Genomic DNA, 23,893 nt, shown 5'->3' on the forward strand with positions numbered 1-23,893 from the left:
TATATTGTACTGTAGTGTCCAATCTATCATGTCTACGATTTAGTATAAAAAAATTTCGCCAAAACGATGTTTTACCGACATGAATACAATAAAAATAAAGGAAGGTACGGTATCGTTAAATCGTTTATGCGGGGTTCACACATTGCCGATTATTGCTCCCGTTTGAGATCAGACAGCAATACGACACGAAAAGTGAAAAAGTCGGATTAGTATCCTCAATTATCTGGAATGTCCTATCATTGTCTGAACGCAGTTGTTTTAGTTCGTAACAGATTCCTACGGGTCGGGAAGGGTCCGAAAAGTTCGACAAAGCACCCCGACAGTTAGATGCGTCCCGTAATATCCGGGGCAACTCAGCCAATTATGTCTAGTTGGATTACAATCGTGGCTATGTCGTGTCAGATTCTGCTGTATCGGATCAAATTCCGAACGATGTTTTGTGTATTCTGGACGGTGTCCTGTGGAACGGGAATGATCTGGAGTAATTTTTCATAGCTGTTTTTCTGCCGATTGAGTCCAGAATGCATCCAGATCTTGTCGATTTTGAACCGTTTTTTGCCGAAACCCTTCCAAAACAGTCCCTTTATTAAAACGAAATTCGTCAATGATACCTACGTCAGAGTCCCGACAATTACATAATACAATACGACTGAAACCAGACAAAGCCGTTTGCAATGCAATAGAGCGGACCTTGATAGAATTACGTTCCGACAGTACCTGATCATCCCGAATATGCCGACAGTTTTCGAACGGATAACTTCCGTCAGCGTCGGTTCACTGTCTGGTCACTGTCTGATCTCTGTCGGATTACATTCGGTAGAGTCGGGACGCAGTCGTGACAAACTCGGTCGAATTTTACCTGGCGACAAATACGAATCGGATTAGAAGCGGAATCAGAACGGGATTATCGGGACATATTCGCTTGAAAACGGTTAAATATCGACGCTTCCTGAACACTATCTGATTGTTGTCGTGATCAAATTATTTTTTTTTACAAATTTTAATTAAAATTTGAATTTCCATCCACGATTTTTGTGATCTTACTGTTTAAATACATATTATTTCGGCACTGAATCTGTTGATTTTTAACTCAATTCACAGCGATTTGTGCAGCAGTATGACTTTGGGCTTATAATATAAAAAATAGGAAGAAGGAAGAATTAAAATTGATTATTTTTATATTTAATTAACATGATTAAGTGGACGTGGTAGACTTTTCACTTATTATAAACCGTCTTCTTTCTAATTTTTATTTTATTCTTAAAAGGGGAGCAACCCCTGATAAACACTTGGAAAGTTTCACTCGTTTTTTGTCCAAATTATTAAAATCTGAACACGACTGGACACGGTATGACATTTTTTTTTTCATTATATATATTTTAATTATTACTATATTAATTCTTACTTTATGATATCTTACAAAAATCAATGAAAACAATCGATTCGTTTTGGTTCCAGATGAATTCAAAAATGTAAATATCATTGACAAAGGTCCAAACTGTCTTCCTTTGGTGTAAAATTGTCTTTTTGCATTAACATTGAAATATCTTTTTTTTAAATTATCGGTGATCTATATATATATAATTTTTATCATTATTTTCAAATAACCTGTACCTAAACTAAACTCTTGTAAAATTTAAGCGTTTTATGTAGCTTAGTTGTTTTTGATTTTGATATTACTTATATTTCTCCTATTAGTTCAACAAAAACAAAACTTAACAAAATTGCATGCTTTTTTCGAAGGCAGATTGTGAGCATAAATGAACGGTAGGTCCATTTTTTTCAATCGTTTTTTTTTCCTATTAAGTATATGATCAAGTTCATTTATAGAAGAAAAAAAATGAAATAGTGAAATCCTATTTTAAAAACGTCTATCTATACCAGAGAGCCCCCTTAATATAAAAAGAAAAATCGAAGTTATCAACAGCAAGTTCATTGTTAATTCATGATGTCCAGTATTCAAATGAATATTTTGTAGGTCAGAGTAAATTAAACAAAAAATTGTCAAGTCATAAAAGGAGAAGCAATACATTAGATTAAACATTGTTGTCAATTTAATAGAATTGGATTCGACTTTCATTGAGAGTTTTGATTAACTATAAAACTAGGTTTTACCTACCATTTTCTACAAAAGACAATGGCCTGTACCAAGTAAGGAATATGACAATTTTTGTTTATTCTTTTCATGTGTTCGGGCATATTATTTTACAATTTGTTATAGAAATTTCCGTTTTCGATTTTCCTTGGAGTTCGGTATTTTTGTAAGTTCGGTATTTTTGTATTTTTAGTATAAAAAATGAACGTGAGCAAAGGATCATTTACGACCATTAGTTAACCAAAGATAAAACATGACAATGCAAAACAAAACAAAATCCACTTAAACAACTATAATTAATAATCCGAGATAATAAAAGAAAGAAAATATGTATGATACTGAATGTGTATCTGACATGGGTTGGGAAAAGATTATGTTTTTCATAATTATCAATTTTATTTCAATCGTATAAACTATCTAGATAAATGCGATTTTTAATCCCCGACAAACACATATATCATAAAATTGAGAATGTAAATGGGGAATGTGCCAAAGAGACAACAACCCGACCATAGAGCAGCCAATATCAGTAAACCCTTTCGTCGATTATATATTAAACATAACGTTTGTTTCAAGTTATATTTTTCTTATTGACAGTTGATTTTAAAATATTCTTATGATATGGAAAAAAACCTGTTATTTTTTCCAACTAACCTTTACACATTTCCTCATCTTCATCAGAACCGTCTGAACAGTCCTCCTCGCCATCGCAAAAGCTTCTCGTGTCGACACACTGCAGACCATTGCCACATTTGGTCTGGTCTTGTGGACAAGGAGAAACTGCAAAGTACAATTAAATTGTGTTTGCTCTCTCTACATTTATTTACCAACTATAAAGAAACAAAGGTTTTAACTCCGTCGGATTTGGCTTTAACCATATCCTATTTGCTGTACCTTCGATTAGTCTCTTTTAAATCGGCTATAAAGTCTTTGGAGTAGCTGTTCCTGACGAAGGTGAAAACAGAAAAGCACTTTGAAGGAATACAATGGATAAAGCGTCATTTTTATTTATACTCAAATATGCTGGTTTGTATTTTGTTTGTGTGTGTTTTTTTTTTTTTGTATATATAATCGGGACAGTAGCTGAGTTTCGTGTTAACATAATTAAAAGAGGGACGAAAGATACCAGAGGGAGAGTCAAACTTATAAGATATAAAATAAAATGACAACGACAACGACATGGCTATGAATAAAAAGACAAAAAGACAAATAATAGTATAAAAGACACAACATGGAAGACTAAGGACTAAGCAACACGAACCCCACCAAAAGCTTGGTGTGGTTTCAGGTGTTCCGGAAGGGTAAGTAGATCCTACTTTAAACGTGATACCCGTCGTGGTGCTTATTTTATTACAAATCCGGTAATTAGTCTAATTCGGAAGGTCGAATTCGTGAAAAGGGAAAGGGTATTGCAGTTAAATTGCATTACTTGAAAGCGTTCAACTGTCTGACTTATGAGACAACAATCACGAGCTGATTTTAAGTAACTTTCATCCAATTATTTCATGTACTTTAGAAGTTGTGTTGATTAAAGTCTTTTTGAGAGGTTCAGCTAGCTGTAAACTCAGATTTCATCCATCATTTTCTAAATAAGAAAATGTCTGTACCAAATCAGACATATGATAGTTGTTATCCATGTATTTGATGAGTTTGAGCTCTTAATTTTGCCATTTGATAAGGGACTTTCGTTTATGAATAATTATCGGAGTTAAGTATTTTGTGATTTTACCTTGATGTCGATGCAAATACCCTATATAACCTTTTCATATATGCATATACCTTTGCACAATTCTTCATCGTCAGATCCATCATTGCAAGTGTTATATTGATCACATAAATCCCGTTTAGAAATACACTGTATATTATCTCTGCATTTAACTGTATGATCTGGACACGAATAGTCTGAAATTTAAAAAAAATCATACATAGATAAAATCAATGAAAACAGGTTTAGTTTGTTAAGTGATTTGAAGCATTACTATTTCGTGAGAAAATCTATCATTTGATATCTTAATTGTTAACAAAATAGTTCTTATGTTGCCCTTGTCTATGGGAAATTAACAATTGTAAATGCTTATTTGAAAATTAAATTCATTTGTTATATCAATTGCACTTAAAAAATAATACAGCTAGTAAAACCCCCACTTGTATGACAAAAATCGAAAAAATCAAAAACAGACATTATGTGACAATAATGGGGATCCTGCAGCAAAACACACATTTTTGTATTATGATAAAAAAAACTCCATTCGTTCCTGATATATCACTATATCTGGATCTAAACATATGTATTGTGAGTATTATAAAAGTATATTGTTCATATTGTTATCTCAATCCTTGAAGTTATTTTATCACAAAGAGTTAAATTTGTACAGATTTCGATGTTGATATTTGGTATTGTTGGATTGATACATTGATATGAATTCCGATTATTAATCATGTTGATTATAATTGAGTAGGTTCATTAAAGGAATGAATTGGCTCAATGTGAATCACAGTTGTTTAATTTTTTTTTTTTTTTTTTTTTTTTTTTGGTGTTTGTAAAATACATTACACTCTGTAATTCCATTGCATTTCTTACCATTGCAGACGTCTGGTGTTTCATCGGATCCATCATTACAATTTGTTTTACCATTACATAAACCTTTCATTATATCTATGCACTGAAGACCATCCTGGCATTTTGTTCTGTATTTGCCACAGTCGAAATCTTAATAAAAATAAGATATTTAAATTGAGAATGGAAATGGGGAATGTGCCAAAGAGACAACAACCCAACCATAGAGCAGACAACAGCAGAAGGTCACCAACAGGTCTTAAATGCAACGAGAAATTCTCGCATCCGGAGGCATCCTTCAGCTGGTCCCTAAACAAATATATACTGGTTCAGTGATAGTAAACACCATACTAAACTCCAAATTGTACACAAGAAACTAAAAGTTAAAATGATACAAGACTAACAATGGCCAAAGGCTCCTGACTTGGGACAGGCGCAAAAATGCGGCGGGGTTAAACATGTTTGTGAGATCTCATCCATCCCCCTATACCTCTAGCCAATGCAGAAAAGTAAACGCATAACAATACGCAAATCAAAATTCAGTTCAAGAGAAGTCCGAGTCTAATGTCAGAAGATGTAACCAAAGAAAATAAACAAAATGACAATAATGCATAAATAACATCAGACTACTAGCAGTTAATTGACATGCCAGCTCCGGACCTCAATTAAACTGATTAAAAAATTATGTCTTCATCATATGAATATCAGGTACAATCCTCCCCGTGAGGGGTTTAGTATCATACCATCATAACATATATGAGAAGAACATAACCCGTGTCATGCCAACAACTGGTTTATTAAGAATAAATGTGTTTAGTTCCGATTCAAAGACCCTATAAGTGAATCAATATTAACGCCAAAATATGCAATCTTTAATGACCTGACAACAGTATCGTAACTATATCCCTTCTTAATAAGTCTATTTAAAGGTTTTGTTAGCTTCTGAGGTGAATACTGACATTTTTGTGCTTTATAAAGAATATTTCCATAAAAAATTGGATGTGAAATACCTGAACGTATAAGAAGTCTGCATGTTGAGCTATATTTACATGTACGAATGATGTCCTTATATCGATGATAAAATTTAGTAAATGTTTTGACTAGTTTGTGATATCGAAAACCCTGGAGTAATAATTTTTCAGTAATGCATAATTTTCTCTCGTTAAAATCTAAAACATTGTTACATACACGAGCGAATCGTACAAGTTGAGATATATAAACTCCGTAAGATGGTGACAAACAACGTCACCATCTAAAAATTGATAATTAACGATGGGAAATGAGAAATCATCTCTTTTATCATAAATTTTAATATTAAGCTTTCCGTTAATGATATATATATATATATCAAGATCGAGGAAAGGGCAGTGGTCATTGTTAGTATTAGCTTTATTCAAAGTAAGTTCAACAGGATAAATTTCTTTAGTATACATACTGAAGTCGTCATTATTGAGAGCTAAAATATCATCCAAATATCTAAAAGTATTATTAAATTTGTGTATCTGATGTTGTTTCGATGGGTCTTTGCTGATTTTTGTCATAAATTGTAACTCATTGCAATACAAAAACAGGTTCGCAATAAGTGGTGCACAGTTTGTCCCCATTGGACTTCCGTATACCTGACGATATACGGAATCTCCAAAGCGAACAAAGATATTATCAAGTAAAAATTCAAGAGCAGATATAGTATCAAAGCATGTCCAATTGACATAGTTTTTTTGTTTATTGCTACTAAAAAATGACCTAAAAGAGTTTGAACATATATATTCACATTCTGACTTTTTAAATGCCCATTTAATTAGTTGTGTGATTTTTTGCTTAATGAGAATGTGAGGCAATGTAGTATATAGGGTAGAAAAATCACAACTTTGAACAGATTCAAAATCACCAATGGAGGCATGCAATTTATCAAGTACTTCCAACGAGATTTTGACACTCCAAAAGTAATTAATTCCACTATTTTCGAAGGCTTTATTTGAACAATTTATTATCAGGTTTTTGATTGTACCAAGTGTACTGGTAAGAAGAATAGATACTTTAGTAGTGGAACAATGGCTTGATGACGAAATAAATCTATATTTGTAAGGTGTTTTGTGAAGTTTCGGAAGCCAATACATAGTTGGGACTTTCATTGTTTTTGGTTCTGCTTGTAAAGCGGTAGCTAAAAGTTTATGTTTGTTACAGATGTCGTTTTCTGAAAATGGAGTCAGTTGGAATGTTGGTGAATTGGTGATTTCTTTTTGTAGAACCTCAATGTAAAATTTACGTCAAACAATAATGATATTATTAGCAGCTTTATCGGCCGGGACAAAAACAAATTCCTTGGCTAGTTCTTTTAGTCTATGTTTGATACGAGAAATAGGTTTATTGTGGTTATTTTTAAGAGTAAAATGTTCTTTAAAATGTTTAATACGTATATCAACAATGTTTATAATTAATGAATTAAAAAAAGAGTCCAAAGATTTTTTCAAGTTTTATCCATTACAAACAATAACTACGGAGTGAGTCGTGGATGATATCACCACACTCATTCCAATTAATAGTTGAAGGGGGACGATATTTAGGTCCTTTACTGAGGAATGATTTCAACTCTCGGTCTTGAACAATGTTAAGGTCTCTTGTTATAACATTGGAAATGGGTCCATAAATGTATTTTGAATTACTGCAATTACATGAAGTAGGTGTATTTCCACTGATATTAACATCTTTACACAATTGGCTATAATTAAACACAAATTTCCTGGTAGATTTCTTGTAAATATAACAAATAAGAGGGAGCTCAGTATTATCAAAATAGCTCAATTTTGTAATTGATTTAACCCCTTACATTGCGGTTTTGCAAAAGGAAATCACCAATTCACCACATTTCAACTGAAGCAAATGACATACATGTATGTAACAAACATTAACTTTTATCTCCCTCTTTACAAGCCGAACCAAGTACAATGAAAGTTTTAACGACGTACTGGCTGCACAAAACACCTTACAAATATACATTTATTTCGTCTTCAAGCCATTGTTTCACTACTAAACTGTCTATTATATTTACTAGTGCACTTGGTGCAATCAAACACCTGGTAATAATTTGTTCAAATAAAGCCTTAATTTGAAAATAGTGGAATTAATAACTTTCAGATTATCACAAGGTCGTTAGAAGTACTTGATGAATTACATGCTTATATTGGTGATTTAAAATGTGTCCACAGTTTTGATTTTTCTACCCTATTTACAACTTTGCCTCATTATCTTATTAAGAAAAATTCATACACCTTAAATAAAAAAAAAAACTCAAAATGCGAATAAAAATGTTCAAACTCTTTTAGGTCATGGTTTAGTAATAACAAACGAAACCAACTATGTTAGTTGGGCCTGCTCTGATACGATAACTGCTTTGAATTTCTACAAGATAACATTTGTGTTCGCTATGGAGATGCCGTATATCGTCAAGGTATCAGAATTCCGATTGGGAACTGTGTACCACTTATTGCGTACCTGTTTCTGTATTGTTATGAGTTACAATTTATGACAAAATTCATGAAAGACCTATCGAAACAACATCGAATACATAAATTTAATAACACTTTCAGATATTTGGATGACATATTGTCTCTCAATAATGATGACGTCAGTAAGTACACTTAAGTGATTTATCATGCTGAACTGAATTTTAACAAAGCTAATACTAAAAATAAACACTACCCTTTCCTGAATCTTGACATCTATATCTCAAACGTGAAACTTAATTCTAAAAGGAGAAGGTATGATAAGGGGCGTTTTTGGCCCCTTCTCCAAAGAAGCCTTAATTCATACCATTGCTAGCCTTAGTATACAAACTTAGACAAAAAATGATTTTTTTATGCTCCGTTAAAAAGAAGGATGCTTAGCAACCGTTTTCATTATATAATAGAATAAGCAGATATGAATTACTGTATCTGTACAAATAACCATATTTCCAGATAAGATGGTTGGTTTGAGAATAACTTGAAGTTACAAATGAATAGTCACTTCAATTTGAGTTTAAAAGATGCTTAGCAACAACTTAACAACAGAAATATTCCCAAGTAACGGTTAATTAAAGGTGATTTTTGTCTTTTTAAGTATGCATCTAGCATTGTTTGTGTTCATATAATGGTGTTACATTATAATACAATGTGTGAGTAATCCTTATCTTTTTTTACTAGGTTTATATTGAGCCTAACAACACAAATGTTGCTTAGCAACAGCATAAAATATTAAATTAAAGCTAACTGCAAATGAAGTAGTCATTTTATTGCACTAATAAAAATAAATGCGAGAACAGAATGCATGTTCAAAAATAACAATTGGTAAGAAATGAAAATGTCAGTTTAATTGTTGCTCTATTGTATAAATGCTTGACAACAACGTAGCAACATAAATGGCGCATAGCAACGGTTAACAATTTATAAGATACTAGTATGTTACAGGTCTTTTTAGTCAGTCTCTTTACTGCGTATAACTGCGTAAAAGTTCATTAGAAGATCTTTTCTTAGAGCAATTTTTTCACAATAACAGTTTCTTGCTTAGCAACAGATTTTACTGAATACCATAAAATATCATTTATTGGTGAACTATCTCTTTGAAATGGTTTTGAAATATTTAAAATGCTGTAAGTGGTGTCAAATGCTTAAAAATATCAAGATGCATATTTAGTATGAGTTGTGTTACAATATTAGCTTCAATCTAGTAATGGCCATGATCTCTGGACACCACTGATGACTTTATTAGGCAATATCAAAATCTTGAGTAACGGCTTGTGTTTGATTTTTGTAGTTCTAGTTATCAACATCATGTATATATTTATTAGTATTTCCTTAGCAATAACAGCAAGTCAGAAGGGAAAGTGTTTTAACAAACATATTAAAATCATTTCAAGACTATTATTATTCTAGTTTGTACCATCTTATATTCTAAACTTTAAAACCAACAGAAATCATTTTCCATTGCTACAAACAGGTAAGGTTTTTGACTTATGTTAGACTTATAAATTCAGTGGGTATCATGGAAACACAAAATATATTTGATCCATGACTATTACATAACAGCGTTCTACTTTTTAGCTCACCTGGCCCGAAGGGCCAAGTGAGCTTTTCTCATCAGTTGGCGTCCGGCGTCCGGCGTCGTCCGTCGTCCGGCGTCGTCCGTCGTCCGTCGTCCGTCGTCGTCCGTCGTCGTTAACTTTTACAAAAATCTTCTCCTCTGAAACTGCTTGGCCAAATTTAACCAAACATAGCCAAAATCATTATTAGTGTATATAGTTTAAAAATTGTGTCCGGTGACCCGGCCAACCAACCAAGATGGCCACCATGGCTAAAAATAGAACATAGGGGTGAAATGTAGATTTTGGCTTATAACTCTGAAACCGCAGCCTTTAGAGCAAATCTGACATGGGGTAAAATTGTTTATCAGGTCAAGATCTATCTGCCCTGAAATTTTCAGATGAATCTGACAACCCGTTGTTGGGTTGCTGCCCCTGAATTGGTAATTTTAAGGAAATTTTGCTGTTTTTGGTTATTATCTTGAATATCATTATAGATAGAGATAAACTGTAAACATCAATAATGTTAAGCAAAGTAAGATTTACAAATAAGTCAACATGACGGAAATGGTCAATTGACCCATAAGGAGTTATTGTCCTTTATAGTCAATTTTTAACAATTTTCATAAAATTTGTAAATCAATACTAACATTTTCCACTGAAACTACTGGGCAAAGTTCATTATAGATAGAGATAATTGTAAGCAGCAAGAATGATCAGTAAAGTAAGATGTACAAACACATCACCAAAACCAAAACACAATTTTGTGATGAATCCAGCTGCTTCCTTTGTTTAATATTCACATAGACCAAGGTGAGCGACACAGGCTCTTTGGAGCCTCTAGTTTTATGTTAATACATTTTAATTGAACAGTCTTTTCTTATACAAAATACAACACTCTCATATAAGTTAAATATATATATGAACAACATTGTTTTTAATAGCTTCGAACTCTGTACTCCTTATCGTCTGAGATTTCGATATACCAATTTTAAGTACACCGAAAGTTATATGAAAATATTGTTTACTAACCTTGACGATAAAATTCACTAACATGAATAAGTTTAGACCATTTCATTATAGATCAGTAATTTAACCACAATATAATGACTAACTCAGCATGATTTGGTAAATATTGAGACTAATACTTTAGCTATTTGTAAACACTCATAAAATATGTGAATAAATGACTTATTTAAACATTTTCTTGACAAACAGAATTTTAATTAAAGTTGTGCCCTAAAATATAAGTGAAGAGTAGCTGTCACATACACACAGTTTGTATTAGTTATTTTACTCCTCTGGCAAAGAATCACAGTCACTTTCATCAGAACTCGGTATGTGAGATGCATCTAAAACAGATGTTTCAAAGTCTCTCCTTGATCCAGACTGCTGTTCAAGTCTTTTATACCCCAGATACCATAGCACACTTGTAAAATGTGCACAACAACCAACTACTTGTGTTCCCGATTTGCATGTACAATACCATCCTTCTATATCTCCTTCGTCACTGTAACTTATGAAGACAGTATGGGAAAGTTTGTTACTATGCCATGTATGCCTAGATTGTATTTTAATTTTGAGCAGGTTTTCTTTGATTTTGCACACATACAGTTCAAAATTTCCGTCTTCACCCTCGTGTTCTGTTACATAGTTAGGGGCCTGTTTAAGCTGATTTACCCCCATGGTTGTTTCTCGTAGTTTATCCATACGCAGTACTGGAAAATCAGCTAGTTCATCTAAAACATTTGATGCATCAACTAATTTGTAATTGGTCAATAAGCCTTCTTCCGTCACCATCTTTTGGATTGCATTTCCCTTTTTGCATTTTTTAAGCATTGCTTTGGCAATACTTTTATCCTCAGGGTATGTACAGCAAGTGGTGGCCTGAACTTGTTACAAACAGCATACAATCTGTAATAAATCACCAATGATTGGGATGAAATGGTTAGAAACTACCTTGTCGAAGAACCTCCATTGTTTAACTCGTGCATTCACATTTTCAACGACCCATCTCACTTTGGTTACTAGTCTGCTGGCGTTGGCTTCTTCTACCGGATGCTGTTTTAATCCCTGCTTCAGGTAAACGGGCATTTCTACGTTATACCCTTGTTCCCTTAAGAAGTCTACCACGTCTCTAAATCCCCTGTCGACCACACAAACATCGCTAGTCTCTAGCCACTCATTCATGCCTTCGACATTGAAAGAAATCATGTGCTTTGTTATTGCTGCGTCATTATTTTTTCCGTTTGCAAAATAGGGACCCAGTACTGACAGGATATATCCATCTGTTCCTACTATGACCATTGGTTTAACTAGCGGTCTGTTTTTATGAAGGCTGTATGATAACCTCTGGAATTCATAATCAGCGCTTTTCTGACGGTAGATATAAGTACCGTCTATGACAATAGTTGCAGCATCTTCAGAATCATTGGCAAACAGAGTTTTTGCTATTGGAGTGGTGTGGTTCTGAACAAAATCTTCGTGGCTTATGTGCTGAAACCCAAAGAAATGTGGTTCAAAATCCTGCATAAGGGAAACTCTGGCACTATGAATACATCTTTACACTTGGCTTTTGGTTAACGAAAATAGTGTTCCAAGTATATGATTTGGAAGTCCTGTCCTTAGTTTTGTTAACAAGACAGCTATACATGTGCGTACAGACCTAACATTGGTTTGACGTGCTGATACAATATATGAGGAGAGTTTATTGAATTGCTGCTTTGATAATCCAGTTAGATTGTAATAGTCACCATCAGACAATGATAATGGATTGTCAAAATTCAGGATATGAGAGGTTGCCAAGGTTTTTCTTACATTTTCTAATAATGAAGTTATATCAGAATTCATATATGTTGTAGTGTATTTTGCAGTTAATGCTTGAAGTGATGTGTCGTCGAAAAGTTGTTCAGATAAATGATGTTTGCAACAGCGTGTATTCCCATCTATGAAAACCGCATTTTTTATAAAGGCTTGGGTTCTTGCCTGTAAAAGAACTTTGGATAACTTATTTCTACTGGTATCTTCCTTCTTGCATACAATACAGAATTTATGTGATGTGTGAGTGGAAGAAATATTCAGTTCAATTTTTTTTGGACTTAATATTTTCATGGATACGGCTTCTTTCGTATTTATAACGAACGCAGAGTCACTGTCATCTGAAATACACCCGAAACGACAGTTTGAAACTTTCTCTTCATTGTTTACTTTTTTAAATGTTTTCCTGTATATTGATCTACACTTCTCACATATCACATCATTTTCTTCAAGGTTTCGCTCAATTCTTTTTCTTGCAAACTGCTTCAGTGCTTTAGTTGTTATCTTACGTCTGAATTTTAGATGACATCTCCCACAAACCACACACTTGAAGTCTTTAGCCATCAGTCACCTGGAAAAATGTAAACAAATATTATTGATTAATGTAAAACAAAAAAATATACTAGTCAACAAAAGAAACGATACAAGACTTTTTTTCAAATTTAAGATAAAGTTTTCCGTTTATAGGACCAATATAGAAGGTAGTAATACTTAATCATAATGGAAATATAAATCCGTTTAAAAAAAAATTGTTTTTTTGCTTTCGTGATGTTTTTTGACGATTTTTTTTTTTGTTTTTTACAAAATTTACATAAAACGACAATTTGAAAAACAGAAGTTTCAACTAATGATGCCAACCTCTCATTTAAAGGTAAAGACAATGTTTGCCATCAATTTGTTTTTAAAAATCATACAGTTTCTTCGTTTATTTGTTTACCAAAGTTCGGCCCCACGAGAAATCGTTAAAATGTATACATTATCAACTGATTTACCATAGACAGTATGTGTAAAGGGATATTCAAAAAGCGGTCACAATCTTAAAACCAATCCGAAATGTTCCAAATTTACTGTGTGTTGTTTTCATATCCAAAGCATTGATTTGAGACAAAAATAAAAAAAAAACATTTTTTTGCATTTTTTGAGATTTCAAAAAACCACTTTTTTTCCCAAAAATTTGAAAAAACAATATTTCAACCCATTAGTTCCAACATGAAACACAACTTGATTAGCATATTGAATATTTTTAAACAAAGTTGAAATTTTATTTAGTACTTTGAAAATTACGTGTCGATTTTTTATTCAACTTTCCGCAAAACTTATTTGCACCCTATAGTCGTTTACAGGGAATTTAGATACTTTCCGACAAGTTTTGATTTTCATTTTCACATGTGCATACATTGCAAATGAAAGCTTTTTAGAATAGTGTATTTCATTTTGTTTTATATTTAATACTTTTTGATAAATTTTATTTCAAAGTCGTGTATCGTTTCTTTTGTTGACTAGTATATATCAGCATGTAAGATAAGATCAATTTTATTTCCTATAGAGGGCCCATTATGGGCATTATCAGAACAGTGATATGTATATTAAAAAAAATTACAATATAGATAATACAAACAAAAAAACCCATAACGTGAAATATGTATGAATTAATAATATATGTCGTCACATAACCCGTAATGTTTAGTGTTTCTTGGGCATGCACCAGAAGCAGCTTTACATTCATTATAAAATAGCTTTTATTTATAATCTATCACTGTTAATCAAAACATGCATAAAAAAAATCAAAAAGGGTTATTATAGTATCCTTGTCGAGGATAGTGCTCATGAACAGGATTTTTAAGCAGTTATCCAAATGCAGAATTCACCTGGGGTAGGTTCTTAAAGGATATAGTAAAATGTGTATTATATAGACCAGACCGTCGGTTTTCCCGTTTAAATGGGTATACACTAGTACTTTGGGGCTCTTTATAGCTTATTGTTTGTTTGAGTCAAGGCTCCGTGTTGAAGAGCGTACATTGACCTATAATGGTAGCAATATAACTAAAACAAATGTTGCGGTCGTATTAAAAGTCTTAAACAAACAGTTTACGATGCATACACTCGATAATATGCATCTGTTTTTTCGTACATGTATTTATTTTATTACATATATCGTACATAATGCCCCTTTCAAGTATAATCAAGTACACTGAATAATTTTGCAACTTACATTTAAGTTTAATACATGTTTTCACTACCACCGCCTTCTTTTAATGTCTAGGACAATCCATGCGTGAATAAACCAAGCCATGGGTATTGCTGTGACGTACAACAACGTATCTCGAATCTAAAAAATGAAAAAAAAGTTATGTTGATTAAAAATGTTTCATAAATTTTCGCTGTGGTTGAGGGTGGGGTTGGGTTACTGACTATATCCTTTATGGCATAACTGTGCCGACAGCACTTGCCGAATCATACCCTGTTCTAACCACAAAATATTGAAAAACATATACCCTGTTCTAAACAAAAATATTGAAAAACATACCCTATTCTATACACGCTCAGAAAATGTATACCCTGTTCTAGACCGTATAAAATAGATGCAGTTCTAGACCTGGGCTCTATACTGTATCTTAAACAGTTATATACGCGATCCTGTTCTAGACAAATACTTTGTTTAAAAAAACCTTGTTCTCATCAGCAAGGACAGAAAAAACGACCCTGTTCTAACCAGCAGGACATGAAAAAGGGACCCTGTTCTAACAATCAGGGCATGAAAAAACTTACCCTGTTTTGCGGCACACTTATACCACTAAAAATATAGGAAGTAACCCCTTTTGCAACAACACCGACAAGGACATATAAGAATTGACTAAAAATGATTCGAAAATGGCGTAATTCAGCAGATGGATAAAAATATCTACTTGGGGCGAGCGTCCGCTCCTTTTTAATTCATTCGATATTACTGTTAAGTATCAACCATTTTTTTTTGTTGCTTTTGCTTTACTAGGCAAAGAAAAACGTGTCGTTTTGATTGTTAAAAGTTAAAAATATTCGAATTTCAATGGTGTTTATATTAGTTCGATATTTATGGAAGTTAAAAAACATATATTTCAGAAAAACAATTGTCTTTAATTTTTCACTAAAATAGAGGGCCAATTAGATAGCTTATCATACCTTCTCCAAGTTTTAGTAAGATTATTTAGGAATTTTAGCAGTTCAAAAAACAAAATTAATTCATACTTTCTCATGGTTTGTGGTATTACAAAATATCAAAAAGATTTTTAAAAGTGATTGACTATTCAGGCTTCTTTCATTAACTGCAAACTTTCTTCGGTATATTTCAACATTCTAGTTTTCTTTTTACATAATGTGAAAATAAAACGTTATTACAGAGTAACTTGTTTCAGTCCGAACCAATTTGTAATACACACTCGTGAAACTGGTTTATTAAATTTAGAATAGAAATGGGAAATGTGTCAAAGAGACAACACCCTACCATAGGGCAGAAAACAGCCGAAGACCACCAATTAGTCTTCAACACAGCGATGTGTACCATTGAGCCATGACGGCTGATGAATTGCATGATGTAATTTTAATGTACATAAATGTTTTGTCAAAATCAAGTGATGGATATATTCCCCCCTAATTCAGTTGATAAACTAAATAAATCTTGCAGGGTTGGTTAGTTTTTACAAATATCGAAGTTGAAACAAAAAATACGTGTATTTTACAGCATAGTATTTTCTACAGAAATATTTTTGGCATTGCTCATGATCGTCTGCCGTTTCCCTAGCTGTCATCAGATTATCTCAAGTTTATCGGCGATTTGTTGCTCTGTTTAAAAAATGTTTTATAACAGATTTTCAATAAAGTTATTTTTCAATTTATATAAAAAAATATTGAAGTACATACCTTTGTTTTACGGCTCTCTGGGTTGCTAATGTAATCTATCGTGTCAGTTCCTTCCGACAGAAACAGAGTCACAAAATAAGTCTTACAATCCGGCATTTCAAAATGAACTATTAATTGTTCGATTCATTAAATAAATTTCGTAGTTGATTTCCATGTACTTATCTCACTGGAAAAGTCCACATAAGTCTTTTAACTTAATCTACGTGTATGAAAATGAGCTTGGAAGCATGTACGTAAATTCGGGAAATAAAACGAGTTCATTCGGTCAACCGGTAAAAAGTAAGTTTTTCGGTCAAAATTCCGACAGTTTTTAATAAATTTTAATATGAGCGGACACTCGCCCCTAAAAGTCCTTTTGCAAGGTGACACAACATTACATTTTTGACAATATCTAAAAATATCTACTTGGGGCGAGCGTCTGCTCCTATTTAATTCATTCGATATAACTGTTAACTACCGACCATTTTGTTGTTTTTGCGTTACTAGGCAAAGAAAAACGTGTCATTTTGATTGTTAAAAGTTAAAAATATTAAAATTTCAATGGTGTTTATATCAGTTCGATATTTATGGAAGTTAAAAAACATATATTTCAGAAAAACAATTGTCTTTAATTTTTCACTAAAATAGGGGCCGATTAGATAGCTCATCATACCTTCTCCTTTATGATAAAAGAGATGATTTTTTTCATTTTCTATTGGTAATCATTCATTTCTAGATAGTGACGTACCCTTATTCCTATGATGATATCTTATGGTGTTTAGATATCTGAACTTGTTCGATTCGCTCGTGTATGTAAAACGTAATTAATTTTAACAAAAGAAATTTCTGTTTTACAGTTAAATTTCCAACAGGATTTTCAATATCACAAACTAGTCAAAACATATAGTAAATTTTGTTATCGGTATGAGGACACCATTCGTTAATATAAATCAACGTGCTGACATCTTATACCTTTTTATCACATCAAATCATGTATGGTAATATTCCGTACAAACATGTTGGAATTCACCTCAAAAGCTAACCAAACCTTTAAAAAGACTTATCCAGAAGGAAAATACTTACGCTACTGCTGTCAAGTCATTGTAGATGGTATATTTTGGTATAAATACTGATTCACTCATAGGGTCTTTGCATCGAAAATAAAGACATTTCCAGTTGTTAGTATGATACGGGTTATGTTTTCTCGTATATTTTATGATGGTATGATATTAAACCCGTACTGGGAGTTTATGTTTATGTTTTATAGTTTAAAGTGAGTCCATTTTCATTGGAACTATTTTTGTGTAGGGGCCAGCTGAAGCCCGCCATACATAGCGTGATTTTCTCGCTGTGTTGAAGACCCATTGGTGGCCTTCAGCTGATGTTTTTTGGTCATTTTAAAAGCAATGGACTCTTAATTTAGTTTTTTTTAGTTCCTTTATTTATATACTACCAATTCATACCACTGGTGTTTTTTTTAAACTTGTAATTTTAAAAGAGTAACAAACATCCTAAGTAATCTTTGTTGTTTCTTACAAAATCAGTAAAGGTGTCTATCGTACTGATTATTTCCAAAAAAAAATCAATGATAGGTCATCATGGTCTTTTTAACATGGCTTGATTTTTAAAGATCCTACACGTTATGCAAAACAAATTAAAAGTGACAGAGTGAATAACATGAGATTGTGTTTGCCAACGAATTAGTGTTATGTAAGATGAATAGCTGATTTCTTTCAACTTACCTTTACACATCTGTACGGCTTCGTCTGAACCGTCAGAACAATCCTTCTTTCCATTGCAAATGGCGATCTCCCTGACACACTGTAGACCATCACTGCACTTGGAAAAGTAGTCACTACAGGAATGAGCTGTAAAGTATAATTCAAATTGTAGATCGTCCTCATTATTCAAATATTATAAAATATCTAACGTGTTAACTCCGTCATGGCATGTTGATGTCAGAGGGGACTTTCTCATTGTACCATTTCTACAGATCTCACTCTTTGCGACAAAACAAATTCTAAGTGACGGATTGTATTTTATAAGATCGAGTTTGCTAACGAATTAAATAATTATGAAATTGAAGCGAAATAAACTACAGGGATAAACATTTTTATGAGTAAAAACAACTGACATTGTAATGGCAAAAAGGTGGAAAAAAAGAAAAGACAAACTAAAAAAAACACAAAATAAAAACTAAATAGTACTAGGCAAAACGAACAAAACTATCAACAAGGAAATATCTCAAAAGTACAACCCCAGTCATAAGTCTTATTAGGTAAGTCACATTTAATGAAAATAATTACGGGATGGTGGTAACGAAAAAATACCCGTTGTTATCTGTCGTTATTTATAAAACAGATATTCCATACCTATCAGCCAACTCATGATGGCTATCGTCAAATTTGCAAACGGATTTACGTTTTAATGTTATGGAAGATGAATATAAAACAGAAGATGTGGTACAAAAACTTCAAGAGACACATAAAATAACAACCTCAACAAATTTACAATCGTTGATTTCTTTCAATTTACCTTTACACATCTGTACGTCTTCGTCTGAACCGTCAGAACAATCCTTCTTTCCATTGCAAATGGCGATCTCCCTGACACACTGTAGACCATCACTGCACTTGGAAAAGTAGTCACTACAGGAATGAGCTGTAAAGTATAATTCAAATTGTAGATCGTCCTCATTATTCAAATATTATAAAATATCTAACGTGTTAACTCCGTCATGGCATGTTGATGTCAGAGGGGACTTTCTCATTGTACCATTTCTACAGATCTCACTCTTTGCGACAAAACAAATTCAAAGTGACGGATTGTATTTTATAAGATCGAGTTTGCTAACGAATTAAATAATTATGAAATTGAAGCGAAATAAACTACAGGGATAAACATTTTTATGAGTAAAACAACTGACATTGTAATGGCAAAAAGGTGGAAAAAAAGAAAAGACAAACTAAAAAAAACACAAAATAAAAACTAAATAGTACTAGGCAAAACGAACAAAACTATCAACAAGGAAATATCTCAAAAGTACAACCCCAGTCATAAGTCTTATTAGGTAAGTCACATTTAATGAAAATAATTACGGGATGGTGGTAACGAAAAAATACCCGTTGTTATCTGTCGTTATTTATAAAACAGATATTCCATACCTATCAGCCAACTCATGATGGCTATCGTCAAATTTGCAAACGGATTTACGTTTTAATGTTATGGAAGATGAATATAAAACAGAAGATGTGGTACAAAAACTTCAAGAGACACATAAAATAACAACCTCAACAAATTTACAATCGTTGATTTCTTTCAATTTACCTTTACACATCTGTACGTCTTCGTCTGAACCGTCAGAACAATCCTTCTTTCCATTGCAAATGGCGATCTCCCTGACACACTGTAGACCATCACTGCACTTGGAAAAGTAGTCACTACAGGAATGAGCTGTAAAGTATAATTCAAATTGTAGATCGTCCTCATTATTCAAATATTATAAAATGTCTAACGTGTTAATTCCATCATGGAAATTTGATGTCAGAGGTGAGTTATTTTCCATCTGACTTTCTCGTTGTAGCATTTCTACAGATTCTACTCTTTGCGACAAAACAAATTTAAAGTGACGGAGGGAATTTTATAAGATTGAGTTTGCCAACGAATTAAATTATGAAACTGAAGCGAAATCAACTAAAGGGATAAACATGTTTACGAGTAAAACAAATGACATTGCAATGGCAAAAAGTCGAAAAAAAAAGAAAAGGCAAACTAAAAAAAAACACACAAAATAAAAACTTAATAATACTAAGCAAAACGAACAAAACTATCAACAAGGGAATATCTCAAAAGTATAACCCCAGTCATAAGTCGTATTAGGTAAGTCACATTTCATGAAAATAATTACTGGATTGTGGTAACGAAAAAATACCCGTAGTTATCTGTCGTCGTTTATAAAACAGATATTTCATACCTATGAACCAACTCGTGATGGCTATCGTAAAATTTGCAAAACGAAATACGCTTTAATGTTATGTAAGATGAATATAAAAAAGAAGATATAGTACAAAAACTACAAGAGACACATAAAATAACAACTTCAACAAATTTGCAATAGTTGATTTCTTTCAACTTACCTTTACACATCTCTTCTTCTTCGTCTGAACCATCTGAACAATCCGTAACCTCTTTATCGCATAAGGCGCTTTTGTGGACACACTGTAGACCATCACCGCACTTGATATGTCCGATTTCACAGGAATGAGCTACAACGAATAATTTAAATTGTATATTATCTGCAATTTTCCAAATATTATAAGAAATTAAGGTTTTAACTCTGTCAAGAAAGATCGATTTCAGAGAGTTAATTTTCATTCTGACTTTCTAGTTGTACCATTCCAGATTATAGTAAATCCAGAATAGCACTTCGAATGAATTCAATTGATAAAGCATTATTTTCTTTTTACACTATGATACACTGGTTTGGTTTGGTTCTCTAAATTTCACATCAGGATTTTTAAGAAATATAATAATCTGTAGTTTTAAAAATAAATCCTTCTTTTTGTAATTTCATTATTATGTAAAAGTGTTGACAAAAGCACATTTTTTATTTGGGTGTAAACGCGTTGACCAAGCACATAAAAACATTCCACAAGTATGCTTTTTACCACTGACTGTCAAACATTCGAAAAGCGCCTGCAGTATATACGATATTTTGTTTAAGTCTTGATTTATAAAAAAAAGGTACAAACGAAGAAGATATTAAACCAGAATTCCAAGAAGTAAGTAAAAATGATTTCTTCAAAACTCTTCGGAATCCATTAAAAATTCGTTGACCGGAATGCAAGATTTTTTTCACAAAATATGACAAAAGAGAAGCTTAAAATACCGAAGGCAAATTCGAACTCGTAAGAAAAATGATAACGTCATGGCAAAGGACCAAAAGACACACAACAATATATGCAAAACACAACATAGTAAAGTTAAGACTGAGCAACACAAATCCCAACAAAAATCATAATAGAAAGGAGATTTTCTTCTTCTGGTGAAACTGCAATCCCGTATTCCTTACCTTGAACGAGAAAGACCGGCATAAGGTTATAGATTAAATAAGCAGCCCGACGGGTGACACATGGGGTACAGGATCACATTATCCATACTAATTACTTAGAAACATCTTGATTTAGATGGGAAGTTTTGAGGTTTCTATGCTGTGGATTGTGTACTTTTTCTCTGTCGTTTGTTGATTTTTTTGTCATGACGTCGTCAGGGTGTTTTTGATTAGCCCCTGTGAATAGTTTGTCCTTTTAAAATATATTCCAATAATAATACCAATCATTTCAGAGAGAATACACACGACCGTCATAACAATTAACATAACTCAAGAAGTCGATACTAGTTCATGTGTTATAAATAGATATAGGAAGATGTGGTATGAGTACCAATGAGACAACTCTCCACCAAAATAACAATTTATAAAAGTAAACCATTTTATGTCAAGGTACGGCCTTCAACACGGAACCTTGGTTCACACGTAACAACAAGCTATAAAGGGCCAAATTACTAGTGTGAAACCATTCAAACGAGAAAACCAATGGTCTAATCTATATAAAAAGACGAGAAACACGTATAAACTACATAAACAAACGACAACTACCGTACATCAGAGTCATGACTTAGGACAGATGGAAACATTTGCAGCGGGATTAAACGTTTTAATGGTAACAAACCTTCTCCCTTTTTCTTAAACAATAGTATAACATCACAACATAGAAAAAAAGTTTATGGCATATTTTATACTAAATCGTTTGCTTTGTGTGTGTCGATAACTACATGTAATATCATGCTGCATGTAAAAATATATAACAGAGTCAATTTGAAATTCACAAATGATCCAAAAAAAAAGCATTTTTATAGTTCTGAAGTGAACGACAGCTCATGCGTTATACGAAAATTATGGTTTCTTTACACTAAATCGTTGGTTACGTGCAGATTGATTATTTAGGTTGAGAGTACATGCATTAATCATAAATAAGTATTGGCTCTGAAATAGCTTTCAGTAACTGAAAGTACTATCATGCTGCATATTAAAACAAAAGAGTCGAAAGTTTAAAATTCACAAATTGTGAAAAAGAAGTCATTGGTATAGTTCTGAAGTGCCTTTATACAAGTATACTTTACCTTTGATCATGGTTATAGCAGTTATAAACAACAGCACAAAGAAATGAAGATTTCCCATTGCCCTGTGAAATATAAGTTTAACTATGTTATAACAGAAACTACATAAGCTGACCATGCTAAGCTAGAATATTGTTTGCACTTATATCAATTTTCTTTTAGGTCTTTGTCAACAATTCTATTAGTTAATTTTACTGATTTTACGTAAGACGAAAGCGACATAACACAAATGAAAAGAACGAAACCAACTGAAGTTAAAAGAATTCTATTGAAATCAGAATTGAATACAAAAGTTATTCAGCAACCGTGAAACTTTATTAATCGGTTGATAACTTTGATTTTCACAGTTTTTTTTTAAAAACTTACACTTTTTTTTAAATTTAACTTCGAGATCAGAAATCTCAATAATTGATTGCTGTTTGTTTAACGTCCGGTATAATTGTATCATAAATTCTCAAAATTATCTGATTTACAAACATAAAAAATATATACTTACATGTAGATATATAAAAGACAGGAGCTTACATTCGAAAATCAAATAGTCAAGTAAATCATAATGTGAAATGAAGAAGAATTTAAAAGTTTACAAGTAATTATGATATTTCAAAAACTGCCCATTATCTTAAATGAACATACTTATCTCTTTATAAATAATTTACCATCATTAAATCATAATTTGCCTTGTGTATGGAATAAAATTTAATGCTACCAGTAACCTGCTACAAAAATTATCTATGTATTTTAACAAAATGTTATGTGAATCACTGCATAGGTTCCAAAATTAAGCATTTAGATATTTTCGACAAATTACTGCACACTTTACACTTACTTGTCAGAAGGATTTTTTTTAGAACTGATGTCCTTGTAAAAAGTTCAATAAAAGTGAGAATAGTTCACAATTTTACATTAAATATCTGACATTTCAAATACTGTTATCTTACAGAAGTTTAAAAGGCTAACTACACGTGTTCCTTTTATAAGCCAATTATCTACATTAAATTATTGTTCACCTTTCTACACGACAGGAATGTATTATTAATGAACGTTTCCAGTGCCCATTGTCCATATGGCAATTATTCTGAAAATTCATTTTATTCAAAAATAAATGGCGGCCAATTAAACAAATGTTATACTTGTATAAGAAAAAACTTTGATATTTTTGTTAAAGCATGTAAACTATGTTACTTTGTGTGCACCTGTTGAATGTGTTTATAACTTTTACAATGGTTTTCTATACGGTAAATTTAATGTCAAAAGACCAATCAAAATAAATCTTAAGATTTCATTGATATTTTATGTATCCTCACAATACAAG

General features: G+C 32.4%; 2 protein-coding genes across 21 annotated transcripts in view; both read right to left on the reverse strand.

Annotated features, from left to right (window-relative positions):
- Positions 1-22,641, reverse strand: part of LOC143044369 (uncharacterized) — a 165,691-nt gene extending 143,050 nt beyond the window's left edge. For 18 of the 20 annotated variants that reach the window (XM_076216346.1, XM_076216344.1, XM_076216341.1 and 15 more), the window contains exons 1-8: positions 22,582-22,641; positions 20,538-20,666; positions 19,729-19,854; positions 18,937-19,062; positions 18,144-18,269; positions 4,677-4,805; positions 3,875-3,997; positions 2,750-2,875 (exon numbers count right to left, since the gene is read on the reverse strand). In XM_076216346.1, coding sequence (XP_076072461.1) covers positions 2,750-2,875; positions 3,875-3,997; positions 4,677-4,805; positions 18,144-18,269; positions 18,937-19,062; positions 19,729-19,854; positions 20,538-20,666; positions 22,582-22,639 — 943 coding nt within the window. In that variant the 5' untranslated portion in view covers positions 22,640-22,641. The remainder of the gene's footprint in view (positions 1-2,749; positions 2,876-3,874; positions 3,998-4,676; positions 4,806-18,143; positions 18,270-18,936; positions 19,063-19,728; positions 19,855-20,537; positions 20,667-22,581) is intronic. The other 2 variants (XM_076216330.1, XM_076216333.1) reach the window with 2 other exon arrangements.
- Positions 11,605-12,240, reverse strand: LOC143046426 (uncharacterized). Its single transcript, XM_076219589.1, has one exon. It carries the CDS (start codon positions 12,238-12,240, stop codon positions 11,605-11,607), a length of 636 nt encoding a protein of 211 aa, XP_076075704.1.
- Positions 22,642-23,893: the final 1,252 nt, after the last annotated feature.

Source organism: Mytilus galloprovincialis, chromosome 9, assembly GCF_965363235.1.
Source record: "Mytilus galloprovincialis chromosome 9, xbMytGall1.hap1.1, whole genome shotgun sequence".
In the NCBI taxonomy this organism is placed as follows: domain Eukaryota; kingdom Metazoa; phylum Mollusca; class Bivalvia; order Mytilida; family Mytilidae; genus Mytilus; species Mytilus galloprovincialis.

What these genes read in the sequence shown, in the direction of transcription:
- LOC143046426 (XM_076219589.1), bottom strand. Translation starts at nt 12,240, where the DNA reads ATGCAGGATTTTGAACCACATTTCTTTGGGTTTCAGCACATAAGCCAC.